At 41.6% G+C, this 18,413-nt stretch overlaps 1 protein-coding gene across 2 annotated transcripts in view; it reads left to right on the top strand.

Annotated features, from left to right (window-relative positions):
* The window catches only part of UVRAG (UV radiation resistance associated), a 104,821-nt gene that overhangs the window by 27,499 nt on the left and 58,909 nt on the right, over positions 1-18,413 (top strand). For both annotated transcript variants that reach the window (XM_070749502.1, XM_070749503.1), the window contains exon 7: positions 13,998-14,103. In XM_070749502.1, coding sequence (XP_070605603.1) covers positions 13,998-14,103 — 106 coding nt within the window. The remainder of the gene's footprint in view (positions 1-13,997; positions 14,104-18,413) is intronic.

Genomic DNA, 18,413 nt, shown 5'->3' with positions numbered 1-18,413 from the left:
TTTCGGCTGTGGCGAGGGGGTCGTTTGCCCAAGTTCGCCTGGTGCACCAGTTGCGACCCTATTTGGACCGGGAGTCATTGCTCAGTCACTCATGCCCTCATCACCTCGAGGTTCGATTACTGCAATGCTCTCTACATGGGGCTACCTTTGAAGAGTGTTTGGAAACTTGAGATCTTGCAGAATGCGGCCGCGAGAGCCATCGTGGGGCTTCCCAGATTCGCCCACGTTTCTACAACACTCCGTGGCCTGCACTGGCTGCTGATCAGTTTCCGGTCACAATTCAAAGTGTTGGTAATGACCTTTAAAGCCCTACATGGCAGTGGACCAGAATACCTCCAGAACCGTCTTCTACCGCACGAATCCCAGTAGCCGATTAGGTCCCACAGAGTTGGCCTTCTCTGGGTCCCGTCGACTAAACAATGTCGTTTGGCGGGCCCCAGGGGAAGAGCCTTCTCTGTGGCGGCCCCGGCCCTCTGGAATCAACTCCCCCCGGAGATTAGAACGGCCCCCACCCTCCTTGTCTTTTGCAAATTACTCAAGACCCGCCTTTATCGCCAGGCATGGGGGAACTGTGACACCTCCCCCAGGCTTTTATATTTTATGTTTGGTATGTATGTGTTGTATGGTTTTAATTGTTGGGGTTTTATATATATTTTCTTTAATATTAGATTTGTATTACTATTATATTGTTTTTGTTATTGTTGTGAGCCGCCCCCAGTCTTCGGAGAGGGGCGGCATACAAATCTAATAATAATAATAATAATAATAATAATAATAATAATAATAATAATAATAATATCTTTGTCTTCATTTGTCTTATTTCTTAAGCAAGCTATTCAAAGAAAAATGTAACAGCCACTAAAACCGTAGATTTGTTTGAACCAGTACACAATTTTACTTAATGTGGCTTGTGCGGGAAGCCACCTCTCCTAGAAGACAGAAATACACTGCTCAAAAAAAATAAAGGGAACAATCAAATAACGCATCCTAGATGTGAATGAATGAAATATTCTCATAGTCAATATTCAAAAAGTTGAATGTGCTGACAACAAAATGAAATTGACTGTCAATCAGTCTTGCTTCCTAAGTGGACAGTTTGATTTCACAGAAGTTTGATTTACTTGGAGTTATACTCTGTTGTTTAAGTGTTCCCTTTATTTTTTTTGAGCAGTATAATTTGAGAACTATTTAAAAAGGCAAAATATAATATTTCCCTAAAGGAGACACGTGTTTCTAAAGACAGAAAGCAGCTCCCTGCCCCCAGCAGGTGTTTGGTGCCCAATGAGAAGGACTGTGCCAGTCCATCTGCAAGACAAAAGACCTTCTGCTCCAGGGTGGTGGGATTAAGACATGACCCTCTAGGACAGTGATGTTCAACCTTTTTTGAGCCACAGCACATTTTTTTTCATTTACAAAATCCTGGGGCACATTGACCGGGAGGGGAGGGGGGGGCTAAAAAGAGTTTGGATAAAAAATTCTCTCTCCCTCCCTCCCTTTTGCTCTATTTCTCCCTCCCTCTTTCTCTCTCTCTCTCTCCATCCCTCTTTCTTTCTCTCTTCCTTCCTCTCTTTTTTGCTGTTTCTCTCTCTCTCTCCTTCTATGTCTTTCTCCCTCCTTCCCTCCCTCTCTTTCTCTCTCTCTTGTTTCCTTTTTCTCTCTCGCTCTCTTTCTCTCTTGCTTTCTTTCTCTCGTTTTCTTTCTCTCTCTTGCTTTCTTTCTCTTGCTTTCTTTCTCTCTCACTCTCTTTCTCTCTTGCTTTCTTTCTCTCGTTTTCTTTCTCTCTCTTGCTTTCTTTCTCGCTCTCTTTCTCTCTTGCTTTCTTTCTCTTGCTTTCTTTCTCTCTCGCTCTCTTTCTCTCTTGCTTTCTTTCTATCTTGCTTTCTTTCTCTCGATTTCTTTCTCTCTCTTGCTTTCTTTCTCTCTCGCTCTCTTTCTCTCTTGCTTTCTTTCTCTCGTTTTCTTTCTCTCTCTTGCTTTCTTTCTCTCTTGCTTTCTTTCTCTCAATTTCTTTCTCTCTCTTGCTTTCTTTCTCTCTCGCTCTCTTTCTCTCTTGCTTTCTTTCTCTTGTTTTCTTTCTCTCTCTTGCTTTCTTTCTCTCTCGCTCTCTTTCTCTCTTGCTTTCTTTCTCTCTTGCTTTCTTTCTCTCGTTTTCTTTCTCTCTTTCTCTCTCTCTTGCTTTCTCTCTCTCTTGCTTTCTTTCTCTCTCTTGCTTCCAGTCTCGGAAGCTGAGCTTTGCAGCACACCTGACCATGTCTTGTGGCACACTGGTTGAAAAACACTGCTCTATGACATCGTAGAATGACCTAGCAGCAGAGCTCACTGCATTGCAAAATCTTCTTTAGGACATTGCATCACCCGGCAAACTTCAACCAAACTTGACTCAGTCAAACACGACCCGTACATGGCTGCATGTGCTGGGGGATGGAATGGGTATGGGCACATGCATGCGTGGTCATACTCTCACACATACTCTTATGGCACACGAACCAAAAAGAGGTTTGCCATCACTGGGATAGGCAAACCCAGTCTGCGGTATTTTGGTGTTTTATGATAAAAAGTCGTAAAACTGGAATGAAAACAGAATCCTGGTGTCTTATGGAGCAAAAATATGAAGGTGAAATCATTTGCATTCTAGTAATCAGAGCAGACAGTTGACTGTAGTGGTGGGAATTTTCATTTGGCCAGGGAGTAGAGGTTGGATTTAAGAGAGAATTTAAGAAAAGGCTGAAGTTTGCGCTTTAGTAAGATTTGAAAATGTGTCTATCTTTTCCCGAGGATTACCGTACTTTCTCTCTCTTCTCCACCGTCTCCTTCCTAGCCAACTTGCAGCCCGGTCTCCAAAGAAAATACACAAACGCATGCCAGCATTTCTCAAAATCCACGCTAACCATGACAGATGGTTTGGTGAGGAATCCCGAATTCTTCAAGGACCTCAAGGTTAAGATCAGCCCCGCCTGAATTTAGCAACTCTTATGCTTTTTATTTTACTCACAGGGAGAGAGAGAGACGAGAGCAAGCAAACCCCCACAAGCTCTTTCTTTCCTTCCTTTTCTCCTTAATAAAACCTGACAGTGCAACTTTCTGTGAAGTTTGAGGGGGAGGGCAGTCACCTCTGGACATCTTGCAAAAAAGGATTAGATGAGGAATGTTAACAGCTGGCAAGAGGGTGTAGGGTTTTTATCCCGGAGATGGAGACCTTCCGTCTCTAAATAGGATCTGTTCGCCAGAAATCTCTGAATCCTACACGAGAAGAAACCCGAATATGCCAAGACCGTCATATACATACATACATACATACATACATACATACATACATATTTGTTTTCGTAGATTTTCACGGGTATATGTATGTAGATTGTTCTGAGTTCGGTTTTTGCCCCGTGTAATATTTTGAATGTCTATGCGACGTTTCGGTGAAATCACATTCACCATCATCAGGCTGAAGTTGTAAGCTTCGTGCTGCTGTAGATATAGTTTTGTTAATAAAAATAAAAAACAAAACTATATCTGCAGCAGCACGAAGCTTACAACTTCAGCCTGATGATGGTGAATGTGATGTAGATTGTTCTGAGTTCGGGTTTTGCCCCGTGTAATATTTTGCATGTCTATGCGATGTTTCGGTGACATGCAAAATATTACACGGGGCAAAACCCGAACTCAGAACAATCTACATACATATACCCGTGAAAATCTACGAAACACACACACACACACAAATATATATACCACATGTTTTTCTGCTGAATTTGAAAATTAAGGGAGACTAGGATAGATCTATTTCGGCCTTATTTTGGCCTCATCAGCTAGCCATACCCACTGGGACTTGAGCCTGCAACCTTTGCCTTGTAAGGCAGAGAATTATCCTCTAGGCTACAGTATCCAATCCCTTCAGCTCTGCACCAGGGAAGGGTTATATTTTTATGTCGAATCACCCTGGTGTATTGAAGGAACATCACAGCTCCTTATTTGCCTCTCGGCCCAACCCAGGGCCATTTCCAAGGCAGCTAATTTTATTGATAGCCGACAATTCTATCTGTATGTGACACAGGTTTTTTTGCTGAAATTGAAAATTAAGGAAGACTAGGATAGATCTATTTTGGCCTTATTTTGGCCTCATCAGCTAGCCATAACCACTGGGACTTAACAGCTGCAGAGATTCACTCAACAACCATGGCAGAAAGGTCGTAAAATGAGTCAAAAGTCACTTAACAAGTCTCACTTAGCAACAGAAATTTTGGAGATATTATGCTTATAATTTGAGGACTACCTGTAATAAATTGTTAGGGTTTTTTCCCCTTCCCGCTCTCCCTTCCCCTCCCCTCCTCTCTCCCTCTTCCTTTCTCCTGCTTTCCCTTGCTTTCCCTTCTCCTCTCTCTCTCTCTCTCTTTTCCTTTCTCCTCCTCTCCCCTCCCTTCCCCACCTCTCCCTCCCCTCCTCTCCTCTTCTCTCCTCCCTTCTCCTTCCCTCCTTTCTGCACTACTTAGCCAAAAACGCATTCTTTCCTGGACAAATCTCTGGATTTAAATCCAAGAAATCGATCTTGAACCCCTTGTAGTTGCAGGTAATAAGTCAAGCCCATCGTAATTAATGTTTCTCTCATAGATGTATGTCTGGGGGCTATCTCTGATAATACATTCCAATTCTGAACGAAAATATTTATTCTTCTGCAAGACTTAAATTGATGTGCCCGGCTTGTTCCCATGCAGTTCCTATCAAGCCTCTTTAGATTTTGAAAGCTTAATTTTTGGAAAATCTCTTGGCCTTGGTCCAACCTGCGTGAACTTCCTGGACCCCTTTTGTGCGAAATTAAAGCAGCTCATGACAACCCATCATGCCCTAATCCACGCAATTAGTATTAAATCTTGCAGCGATAACTTTTCCTAAGTTGAATTGGGTCACCGCCGGGCCCCGTTCCAAGGCATTATTGTTTATCAGGAGAATTATGTCGTGTCAGGAAATGGAAGAACCTGACGGTGATTTCTGATGTACGGTTAATCGCAGAACCATTTCAGAGCGAAGCAAGAATTGATTGCAGAACGAAATTGGGCGCAATTATTGGGTGCGGCGTATCTGGGACCGCTTTGAAAAGGTTGGCTTATTCAGACTGCAATTATCTTTCGCGGAAGCCCCTGCTGCAAAATACGCGGCATCTATTATTCATCCTCCCTCTATGGCGTGCGTTACTTTTAACTTGGGGTCTCTTGGCTTCCATTTGAAGAGGGGATAAGTGAGGCAAAACCCCCCATCATGGTTGTCATTCGGAGAGAAATCTACTAAATATACGCGTGGCTTTTTAAAAAACTGTTTTAATTGTTCTAATTGCTGGTTTTAAATTGTTTTGAACTTAGGACTGTAGGACTGTAACATTGCTTGTATCCTTACGATTTATATTAATATTGATCATTTCCTGATTGCTTATAGAAACATAGAAACATAGAAACATAGAAGTCTGACGGCAGAAAAAGACCCCATGGTCCATCTAGTCTGCCCTTATACTATTTTCTGTATTTTATCTTAGGATGGATATATGTTTATCCCAGGCATGTTTAAATTCAGTTACTGTGGATTTATCTACCACGTCTGCTGGAAGTTTGTTCCAAGGATCTACTACTCTTTCAGTAAAATAATATTTTCTCATGTTGCTTTTGATCTTTCCCCCAACTAACCTCAGATTGTGTCCCCTTGTTCTTGTGTTCACTTTTCTATTAAAAACACTTCCCTCCTGGACCTTATTTAACCCTTTAATATATTTAAATGTTTCGATCATGTCCCCCCTTTTCCTTCTGTCCTCCAGACTATACAGATTGAGTTCATTAAGTCTTTCCTGATACGTTTTATACTTAAGACCTTCCACCATTCTTGTAGCCCGTCTTTGGACCCGTTCAATTTTGTCAATATCTTTTTGTAGGTGAGGTCTCCAGAACTGAACACAGTATTCCAAATGTGGTCTCACCAGCATTCTATATAGCGGGATCATAATCTCCCTCTTCCTGCTTGTTATACCTCTAGCTATGCAGCCAAGCATCCTACTTGCTTTCCCTACTGCCTGACTGCACTGTTCACCCATTTTGAGACTGTCAGAAATCACTACGCCTAAATCCTTTTCTTTTGAAGTATTTGCTAACACAGAACTGCCAATACAATAGTCAGATTGAGGATTCCTTTTCCCCAAGTGCATTATTTGACCCATATGGCAATCATTAAGTGTTGTTCCTCATGATTCTTGACAAATGTGTCTTTTTCTTTTATGTACCCTGAGAGCATCTGCACCAAAGACAAATTTATTTATTTACTTATTTATTTATTAGATTTCTATGCTGCCCCTCTCCGTAGACTCGGGGCGGCTCACAACAATAACAAAGACAATGTAAGAACAAATCTAATAATTTAAAAAACACTAAAAAACCCATTATTAAAAGCAAGCATACACACAAACATACCATGTATAAACTGTATAGGCCCAGGGGAGATGTCTCAGTTCCCCCATGCCTGACGGCAGAGATGGGTCTTAAGAACTTTACGAAAGGCAAGGAGGATGGGGGCAGTTCTGATCTCCGGGGGAGCTGGTTACAGAGGGTCGGGGCCGCCACAGAGAAGGCTCTTCTCCTGGGTCCCGCCAAATGACATTGTTTAGTCGACAGGACCCGGAGAAGGCCAACTCTGTGGGACCTAACCGGTCGCTGGGATTCGTGCGGCAGAAGGCGGTCCCGGAGATATTCTGGTCTGATGCCATGAAGGGCTTTATAAGTCATAACCAACACTTTGAATTGTGACCGGAAATTGATCGGCAACCAGTGCAGACTGCGGAGTGTTGGTGTAACATGGGCATACCTTGGGAAGCCCATGATTGCTCTCGCAGCTGCATTCTGCACGATCTGAAGTTTGCGAACACTTTTCAAAGGTAGCCCCATGTAGAGAGCATTACAGTAGTCGAACCTCGAGGTGATGAGAGCATGAGTGACTGTGAGCAGTGAGTCCCGGCCCAGATAGGGCCGCAACTGGTGCACCAGGCGAACCTGAGCAAACGCCCCCCTCGCCACAGCTGAAAGATGGTTCTCTAATGTGAGCTGTGGATCGAGGAGGCTGCCCAAGTTGCGGACTCTCTCTGAGGGGGTCCATAATCCCCCCCCAGGGTTATGGACGGACAGATGGAATTCTCCCTGGGAGGCAGAACCCACAGCCACTGCGTCTTGTCAGGGTTGAGTTTGAGTCTGTTGACACCCATCCAGACCCCAAATTCATTATGTGTCCAATCACACTTGGCCAATAAAGAATTCTATTCTACTCTACTCTACTCTACTCTACTCTACTCTACTCTACTCTACTCTACTCTCTATTCTCTCTATTCTATATTCTATTCATCATTCTCTATTCTGTTCTCTATTCTGTATTCTATTCATTCTCTATTCTATTCTATTCTCTGTTCTGTTCTGTTCTACTCTATTAATCACTGAAGCTGTTATTAACAGGGCTGTTAAATGAATCTAGCATCCCCTTTGATTTTCCTTTTCAGAAGTTCACAAAAGGAGATTGCGTGACCTCAGGACACTGCAACTGTCATAAATATGAATCAGTTTTCAACTATCCAAATTTTGATCCCTTGCCCTGGGGATGCTTTAATGTTTTTTTAAAGGTGAAAAAAAGCCGTAAGTTACTATCCCAGCGAGGGGACCCTCAGGGGAATCCCCGCGCTTTGGCTGACAACGGAAGTCCGGAGGTGGGGTTTCCCAGTGAGGGGACCCTCAGGAGAATCCCCGCGCTTTGGCTGACAACGGAAGTCCAAAGGTGGGGTATCCCAGCGGCGGCAGCTCAGGTTCGTAAGGTGAAAATAGTTTGGAAGAAGTGGCAAAAAAATCTTAAGCACCGGTTTCATATCACGAAAATTTCATATGAAGAGGGGTTCGTAAGACGAGGTGTCACTATTTGTATCATTAGAGCTACATTGATAGGCTAGGTTTGACCTACATTTATCCCTCTTGTCAGGAGATGGGGCCTGTGTCCTATGGATCTGTGTGAATCTGTCTTCAAACCAAACAAGCAATCGAAAAGCAAGCCAAACGAGACATCTTTTTTTCATTTGCAAAGTTCTTTCGGTGTTGCATCCACATCTATTCCATGCCACTTAAGGACCACCGACGTGGTTCAATGGACCCCTTGTCTTTGAAAACAGCATTTTCATCCACAGAGGAAGCTGCAGACTTTCCACGTAAACAGCCTGTTGCTTTCTGAGACTTTGCAAGATTTTCCTTTCGGGGGCTGCAAAGCCCGAGACGAGGCACAGTTTCTGAAAGGAGGAGGGGAAAAAAAGAGGATGTCACAAATTAAAAAGTTGAACGGAGTGTAACAATTCCTGGCTTCTGGTTTGCTTTTTTTTTGGTCTGTTTAATTAAACAAAGGTGTTTTAAATCATGCTGAAAGTAAACTTCTGGGGGGGGGAATTAACTCCAGCCAAACGCAAAACAAATGCATGTGAGGAAATGGGATTGATTTTAGCCATGGAAAATTCCACGTGTGTGTGTGTGTTTGTTTGTGTTTATGTGTGTCTTTGATGCCCTCTGAGCTTGGTGGTTTCCTTGTGGACGTTTTATGATCCAAATAGGTAACAACATCAGTGTTAGAAGGGAGTGGGGTGTGAAGAGGAGGAGGATTGTGGGTCTTTGCTGCATTCAGAACTTCTTGTTTCTTGCTGACGTTAATAGGATGGGATTGGATTGGATTCAATTTAATTTAATTCAGTTTAGTTCAGTTCTAAACCAGTTGTTATTATTATTATTAGATTTGTATGCTGCCCCTCTCCGTAGATGAATTTGGCTTCCTGATGGACTCTACTTGTCAGGAAGGCCCAAAAGGGGATCACGTGACCCCAGGACACACTGACCGTCATAAATAGAAACAGAAACATAGAAGATTGATGGCAGAAAAAGACCTCATGGTCCATCTAGTCTGCCCTTATACTATTTTCTGTATTTTATCTTGGGATGGATAGATGTTTATCCCAGGCATGTTCAAATTCAGTTACTGTGGATTTACCTACCACGTCTGCTGGACGTTTGTTCCAAGCATCTACTACACTTTCTACACTTCACTGATTGTTTATTTGTACCCGGTAATCATTAAGTGTTGTACCTCATGATCCTTGACCAATGTATCTTTTCTTTTATGTACACTGAGAGCATCTGCACCAAAGACAAATTCCTTGAATGCCCAAACTCATTTGGCCAATAAAGAATTCTATCCTCAATCATTCAGGTCATGGTTATCCCAATAGTGCTTTTTCAAGAAGATTTGTTTGTTTGTTGGTTGGTTTGTTTATTTATTTATTTATTTATTTATTTATTTATTAGATTTGTATGCCGCCCCTCTCCGAAGACTCAGGGCGGCTAACAACAATATAAAAAGACAATGTAAACAAACGTAATATTAAAAACAATCTAAAAAACCCCAACTTAAAGAACCACTCATACATACAAACATACCATGTATAAATTCTATAAGCCTAGGGGGAAGGGAAATTTCAATTCCCCCATGCCTGACGACAGAGGTGGGTTTTGAGGAGCTTGTGAAAGGCAAGGAGGGTGGGGGCAACTCTGATCTCTGGGGAGAGCTGGTTCCAGAGGGTTGGGGCTGCCACAGAGAAGGCTCTTCTCCTGGATCCCGCCAAACGACATTACTTAGTCGACGGGACCCGGAAAAGGCCAACTCTGTGGGACCTAACCGGTCGCTGGGATTCGTGCAGTAGAAGGCGGTCCCGGAGATATTCTGGTCCAATGCCATGAAGGGCTTTATAGGTCATAACCAACACTTTGAATTGTGACCGGAAATTGATCGGCAACCAATGCAGACTGCGGAGTGTTGGTGAAACATGGGCATACCTAGGTAAGCCCATGATTGCTCTCGCAGCTGCATTCTGCACGATCTGAAGTTTCCGAACACTTTTCAAAGGTAGCCCCATGTAGAGAGCGTTACAGTAGTCGAATCTCGAGGTGACGAGGGCATGAGTGACTGTGAGCAGTGACTCCCGGTCCAAATAGGGCCGCAACTGGTGCACCAGGCGAACCTGGGCAAACGCCCCCCTCGCCACAGCTGAAAGATAGTTCTCTAATGTGAGCTGTGGATCGAGGAGGACGCCCAAGTTGCGGACCCTCTCTGAGGGGGGTCAATACTTCCCCCCCCCCCCAGGGTGATGGACGGACAGATGGAATTGTCCTTGGGAGGCAAAACCCACAGCCTCTCCGTCTTGTCTGGGTTGAGTTTGAGTCTGTTGACACCCATCCAGACCCCAACAGCCTCCAGGCACCGGCACATCACATCCACTGCTTCGTTGACTGGACATGGGGTGGAGATGTATAACTGGGTATCATTACAAAATGGGCCTTACAAAAGGTCTTACGAGTCTGCGGAGAGGGGCGGCATACAGATCCAGTTGCCTACTGAAAAAAAAAGCATCTTTGGGTATTATGTATTGTGTATTGTTTTATCTTCGGTTGACTTCCCAGCAGATCCAGGGGAGGAATCATTTTAACAGGGGTGGAATCCGTGGGGGCAAATCTCACTTCTGAAAAGGCACGAGGCTCTTAAGCTTTTCTTTCTTCTGACAAGGAAAAGGGGGGGGGGGGAGCCTGTTAAATTCTCTAAACAAGGAGTGCTCGATTTTTGGCAGTACGGTGCTACCTGGAATGATTGGGTCGCCACCCAGCTTTACGTGATCATTCCAGAAATTGCTAGAGTAGAAATTGTTTGAGTAGAAAGTGTGTACCTGTTCTGAGCCTGCAGGCATTTATTTTAAAAAATTTTTTTTAAACAATTTCCATTCCCTGCTTCACATGTGAAATTGTTAGTGCCGTCCAAGGAGAAAATAAGACGGATCTGATTTATATTGGTAACAGATTTCGGTTCCAAAATGGGCTGAGGCATCTGGGGAGCTTTACGTGGGGGATGGAAGAGCAATTGGAACAGAAATATATTAAACTACATAAATGGGGTGGTTTGAACCTTCTCTTTCGATTGGGTGTGGTTTTGAAAAATTAAATCAGTTTGAATTGGGCCTATGATCAAAGTGGTCTGTTGAAGGTAGTGCATTATAGAGAGGCCGGCCACCCTCCGAGCTCTAAGCAGTTACGAACTGATTGCATTTAGAAACATAGAAGTCTGACGGCAGAAAAAGACCTCATGGTCCATCTAGTCTGCCCTTATACTATTTCCTGTACTATTTCTTACGATGGATCTATGTTTATCCCAGGCATGTTTAAATTCAGTTACTGTGGATTTATCTACCACGTCTGCTGGACGTTTGTTCCAAGGATCTACTCCTCTTTCAGTAAAATAATATTTTCTCATGTTGCTTTTGATCTTTCCCCCAACTAACTTCAGATTGTGTCCCCTTGTTCTTGTGTTCACTTTCCTATTAAAAACACTTCCCTCCTGAACCTTATTTAACCCTTTAACATATTTAAATGTTTCGATCATGTCCCCCCTTTTCCTTCTGTCCTCCAGACTATACAGATTGAGTTCATGAAGTCTTTCCTGATACGTTTTATGCTTAAGACCTTCCACCATTCTTGTAGCCCGTCTTTGGACCCGTTCAATTTTGTCAATATCTTTTTGTAAGTGAGGTCTCCAGAACTGAACACAGTATTCCAAATGTGGTCTCACCAGCGCTCTATACAGTGGGATCACAATCTCCCTCTTCCTGCTTGTTATACCTCTAGCTATGCAGCCAAGCATCCTACTTGCTTTCCCTACCGCCTAACCGCACTGTTCACCCGTTTTGAGACTTTCAGAAATCACGACCCCTCAATCCTTCTCTTCTGAAGTTTTTGCTAACACAGAACTGCCAATGCAATACTCAGATTGAGGATTCCTTTTGCCCAATATCCTTTTTTTTTTGTACATCGTGGTAAACAAAACTGGCTGCAATATTCCAACCGTGGTCTTATGAAAGACCAAATAAAGCAATACTAACCAAAACCTCATGTCACCTGGGAATGATTTATTTTAGACACAAGGCCATCCGAAGGATAATTTCCTTTTTTCTATTTTAAGTGTTCCATTATTTTATTTTATTTTATTATTTTATTTTATTTATTTTATTTATTTTATTTATTTTATTTATTTTATTTATTTTATTTTATTTATTTTATTTATTTTATTTATTTTATTTTATTTATTTTATTTTATTATTTTATTTTATTTTTATTTTTATTTTTATATTTTATTATTTTATTTTATTTTATTTTATTTTATTTTATTTTATTTTATTTTATTTTATTTTATTTTATTTTATTTTATTTTATTTTATTTTATTTTATTTTATTTTATTTTATTTTATTTTATTTTATTTTATTTTATTTTATTTTATTTTATTTTATTTTATTTTATTTTATTTTATTTTATTTTATTTTATTTTATTTTATTTTATTTTATTTTATTTTATTTTATTTTATTTTATTTTATTTTATTTTATTTTATTTTATTTTATTTTATTTTATTTTATTTTATTTTTGCCTGAAACGAACCCAGGATCTCGCCTTTGAGAGTGGCTTTGTCTGCATCCCAGAACTGACTACAAAGAAGTATTTCAATTGGTCTCATTTCATGAAGCAAATTTAGAAGTATTGCAACAAAACTTTTTGTGTGTGGGTGTGCAGAATAATGTTGAGGTAAACAAGAGCGTGGATCATTTGGAGCAAATGAGAGGAACTGTGAAGGCCCGGCTGGAAAGGAGTTGTCTGAAACAATATATTTCACTTATTCAAACTTCATTGCTTGCAGATGGCCACCCCTTAACCTGGCATTCAGCAGAATTGTCTCAGCAATAAACAAGACCAAATGATTTATGATAGATCAGATTGACTAGGGGTTTTTTTTTTCAGTCCAGGGGGCCGGTCTTTACGTTAATTACAATTCTGTACATTTAAAGTTTGTGACATTTAAGAGAGTTGGAAGGGACCTTGCAGGTCATCTAGTCCAACCCCCTGCCCAAGCAGGAGACCCTACATCTGCCTCTAACTACATTTGTTTTGGTTTCTTGAGTCATTGGTCACAACATGGTAGAGAAGATGCTTATACAGTGGATAATACGATCTGGCTTTAATTTATTTATTTATTTATTTATTTAGATTTGTATGCCGCCCCTCTCCGCAGAGGGAGACATGCTTAACCTTGTAATGTTTGAATCCATTGATTCTGTGACAGAACAACGCAGGTAGTCATTTAGTGATCATTCAAAGTTACAACAACACTGAAAAAAATTGATTAATGTCCATTTTTCATATTTACACGAAAACTTGGTTCGGGTAATTTATATCACTGGCAGGAGGCTGCATCCAAACCAAAGGAAGTTTTACAAGCAATATAGATAGACAAATTAGATAGATTAGATAGATAGATAGATAGATAGATAGATAGATAGATAGATAGATAGATAGATAGATAGATAGATAGATGATAGATAGATTAGATAGATTAGATAGATAGATAGATGATAGATAGATAGATTAGATAGATGATAGGTAGATAGATAGACATACTTTTCCCTCCTATTTTCCCCATAACAACAACCTTGTGAGGTAGGCTGGGTTGAGAGAGAGAGAGTCACTGACTCCAAGTCACCCAGCATTTTTGCTGCCTAAGACCTCACCTAGACCTCACCAGTCTCCTGGCTTCCAGCCTTGTGCCTCCACCACTACACCAAAGCCTTCATAATAATCAGAATGCATCTTTAAAACAAACGAGGAGATCTCTCCAGTGGGCTAGTTTTCAATCAGGGGCTGGGTATTCTCAATCTCTTTATGTCCCCTCCTTGATAGGAAGGCCAGTAGCATTTATTGGCACCGTTGATGTTTCAGAGCACTCTTAAAATAGACAGGGGACAATTTATAACTGGTTGCTCAGTGCTTTAGTTGCCCACCTTCAGCAGTCCTCAATAGAGGCTGCTGGCCTTGAATCCATCTGGCCACCTGAGTAACGTTGAATTGTACCTGTGTGTTTCTCTGCAGGCTCCACCGGGCGCAGTGTGCCATTAAGCAGACTCAGGTCACCGTTCAGAAAATAGGAAGGGAGATTGAAGAGAAACTGAGGCTTACGTCTACAAGCAACGAGCTGGTATGCTTTTTTTTTGCCTTAAAAAAAAAAAACCGTGTGTGTGTGTGTCTGTTGCAAAATGACACAGGAGGAATGCAGTCTTGTGTAAATTAAGTTCCTGAGGACCGGGTGGGGGGGGTATTTTATTAGAGAAAAATGGATAAGGGGCTAAGGCTAAACGAGGCGGGGTGGCGCAACAGGTAGAGTGCTGTACTGCAGACCATTGAAGCTGACAGACAGACAGACAGACAGACTCTTTGCCTTCCTTCCCCGAAGACTCAGGGCAGATGGATGGATGGATAGATAGATGATAGATAGATAGATGATAGATAGATAGATTAGATAGATAGATAGATAGATTAGATAGATAGATAGATAGATAGATGATAGATAGATAGATAGATAGATAGATAGATAGATAGATAGATAGATAGATAGATAGATAGATAGATAGATAGATAGAAGAGCCGGGGTGGCGCAGCAGGTAGAGTGCTGTACTGCAGGCCACTGAAGCTGACTTGTAGATCTGAAGGTCAGCGGTTCAAATCTCATCACCAGCTCAAGGTTGACTCAGCCTTCCATCCTTCCGAGGTGGGTAAAATGAGGACCTAGATTGTGGGGTCAATAACCTAGCTCTGTTTAAAAAAAAGGGCTATTGCTAACAATACAATATCAACTTTATTTGATTAGTCAATCGACAATATCAAAGCAAGAAAAAGGACCACATCGGTCATCATAAAACTGTGACTGGTTAAAATACAGTAAAATTGGCTAAAATCGAGGGAATGTGAATAAATAATAAGTTAAAATGCAGTATAATATGCTAAAATTGAGTAGTAAAACATGAGAATATAACTCGTGCAAAGGATTATATTAAACCTTTGCACGAGTTATATTCTTGCCAACAGGTTGTAAGCCGCCCTGAGTCTAAGGAGAAGGGCGGCATAAAAATTGAATAAACAAACAAACAAACAAATAAATAAATAAATAAGGCAGTGATGGCGAACCTATGGCACGTGGAGTCAAATCTGCTGGCACACGAGCTGTTGCCATAGCTCAGGTCCAATGTGCATGAGTGTGCCAGCTAGCCGATTTTTGGCTTGCACAGAGGCTCTGGGAAGGCAGTTATGGCTACCAGAGAGCCTCCAGGGGGTTGGGAAGGGCCTTTTTACCCTCCCCCCTGCTCCAGGGAAGCCTTTGGAGCCTGGGGAGGGCGAAACACGAGCCTACTGGGCCCACCAGAAGTTGGGAAACAGGCTATTTCTGGCCTCCAGAGGGCCTCCGGGAAGCAGGGGAAGCTGTTTTCGTCCTCCCCAGGCATTGAATTATGATTGTGGGCACTCACGCATATGTTCGACACCTGAAGACAAAAAGGTTTGCCATCACTGGGCTAAGGAGACAAGGGGATTGAAGCTTTAATGCAAACTCTAATAGAATAACAGAGTTGAAAGGGACCTTGGAGGTCTTCTAGTCTAACCCCTTGCTTAGGCAGGAAACCCTACACCGTTTCAGACAAATGGTTATCCAACAATATTGGGTAAAACTCACTTAACAACTGTCTTGTCAGCAGACAGAGGTTTGGGTCTTACGATTACGGTCATAAATCGAGGACTATCTGTAAGAGGTAATTTTAAGTTTCCTGATTCGAACACTGCAAATAGAAAAACATACAGACAAACTCTCCCAAAGGTGCTTTTTGAAAAGGCAACTGGACCTTCTTCCTTTCTTTTCCTGAAAATCTTTCACTCCTCATCCAGGAAGCTTTTCCAGCTCTGACTGAAAGGTGGAAAAATGGAAGGATTTATATTCTTTGCAGTGACCTGGTCGTTTGTAGTCTCTCTCAGAGTCCACGTTGACTCTTAGGCTAAGGGCCAGATGACTGCAGGTAATATAAATCCTTCCATTTTTCCACCATTCAGTCAGAACTGGAGAAGTTTCCTGGATGAGAAGCGAAAGATCTTCAAGGAAAAATGAATAAAAACAGTTTGAAAAAGCACCTTTCAGACAATCATGATCTGGAGGATGGAAAATGTTGAAGCCTCTGATGTAAGAAACAGAGTATCCTACGAAAATAGACTAACAATCCTGGGCCTAGGAAGCCTAGAACTGCGGCGCCTAAAACACGATCTGAGTATTGCCCACAAGATCATATGCTGCAACGTCCTACCGGTCAATGACTACTTCAGCTTCAACCGCAACAACACAAGAGCACGCAACAGATTCAAACTTAATACGAACCGCTCCAAACTTGACTGTAAAAAATATGATTGCAACAGTTGAGTTATCGAAGCGTGGAACTCATTACCGGACTCAATTGTGTCAACCCCTAACCCCCAACACTTCTCCCTTAGACTCTCCACGATTGACCTCTCCAGGTTCCCAAGAGGCCAGTAAGGGGTGTACATAAGTGCACTGGTGTGCCTTTCGTTCCCTGTCCAATTGTCTTTCCTTTCTTTCACCTATCATATATATTCTCTTCCTTTCATATATCCTCTCCTCTAAGCCCACTTTTACCCTTATATACATTACTACATGTCTATTTTTCTTCCTATGTATTTGTGTATTGGACAAATGAGTAAATAAAATAAATAAATAAAATAGAATAGAGTAGAGTAGAATAAAATAGAATAAAATATATGCTGCTCAAAAAAATAAATGGAACAACACAATATAACTCCAAGTAAATCAAACTTCTGTGAAATCAAAACTGTCCACTTGGAAAGCAACACTGATTGACAATCAATTTCCCATGTTGTCAGCACATTCAACTTTGTACAGAACAAAGTATTCAATGAGAATATTTCATTCATTCAGATCTAGGATGGGTTCTTTGAGCGTTCCCTTTACTGTATTTATTTTTGGAGCAGTGTATATAGAATATATATAGAAACATAGAAACATAGAAGTCTGATGGCAGAAAAAGACCTCATGGTCCATCTAGTCTGCCCTTATACTATTTGCTGTATTTTATCTTACAATGGATATATGTTTATCCCAGGCATGTTTAAATTCAGTTACTGTGGATTTACCAACCACGTCTGCTGGAAGTTTGTTCCAAGCATCTACTGCTCTTTCAGTAAAATAATATTTTCTCACGTTGCTTCTGATCTTTCCCCCAACTAACTTCAGATTGTGTCCTCTTGTTCTTGCGTTCACTTTCCTATTAAAAACACTTCCCTCCTGAAACTTATTTAACCCTTTAACATATTTAAATGTTTCGACCATGTCCCCCCTTTTCCTTCTGTCCTCCAGACTCTACAGATGGAGTTCATGAAGTCTTTCCTGGTCAGTTTTATGCTTAAGACCTTCCACCATTCTTGTAGCCCGTCTTTGGACCCGTTCAATTTTGTCAATATCTTTTTGTAGGTGAGGTCTCCAGAACTGGACACAGTATTCCAAATGGGGTCTCACCAGCGCTCTATATAGCAGGATCATAATCTCCCTCTTCCTGCTTGTTATACCTCTAGCTATGCAGCCAAGCATCCTACTTGCTTTTCCTACTGCCCGACCACACTGCTCACCCATTTTGAGACTGTCAGAAATCACTACCCCTAAATCCTTCTCTTCTGAACTTTTTGCTGACACAGAACTGCCAATGCAATACTCAGATTGAGTATAGAACAGAAGAGAATAACAGAGTTGTAAGGAACCTTGGAGGTCTTCAATGCCCTTCTTAGGCAAGAAACCCCCCCCCCTTTTTTTTTTAACTGGCGGGAGATAATTTTTGCAAGAATGAAATGCAAGTATAGAATTTATTCCATTATTTTTTCAACTTCCGTCATGACCAGCTTTGCCTGTAAGAGGACTCTTTTGGTGTCCGTATGTAGTAATCAAAACGACAAGCGTTTTCTTAAGCATTCCCCCTCGTGCACGTAACCCAAGCTCTTTTTAAAAAAAAACAAAAACCATCATTAAATGAAAATATTTATCTGGAAAGTCCAACAGCTTAATGCGTTGGGTTAAACCTAGGGGGAAAATGAATTAATAGGTCTCCTAACGCTCTTCAGTTACATAGCATCTGGATTGAGGGAGAGGTTTGCCAGGGAAAGCAAACTCTTGCAAATCAGGATTCACGAGTTGGCCATTGAGCCGGGGTGGCGCAGCAGGTAGAGTGCTGTACTGCAGGCCACTGAAGCTGACTGTAGATCTGAAGGTCAGCGGTTCAAATCTCATCACCGGCTCAAGGTTGACTCAGCCTTCCATCCTTCCGAGGTGGGTAAAATGAGGACCAGGATTGTGGGAGCAATAGCTCTGTTAAAAAGTGCTATTGCTAACTTGTTGTAAGCTGCCCTGAGTCTAAGGAGCATTCTAGCCTTTTCTAGTTGCATTCT

Source organism: Erythrolamprus reginae, chromosome 4 (genome assembly GCF_031021105.1).
Source record: "Erythrolamprus reginae isolate rEryReg1 chromosome 4, rEryReg1.hap1, whole genome shotgun sequence".
NCBI classification, from domain to species: Eukaryota; Metazoa; Chordata; class Lepidosauria; order Squamata; family Dipsadidae; genus Erythrolamprus; species Erythrolamprus reginae.
This window is presented reverse-complemented; position numbering and strand designations above follow the sequence as displayed.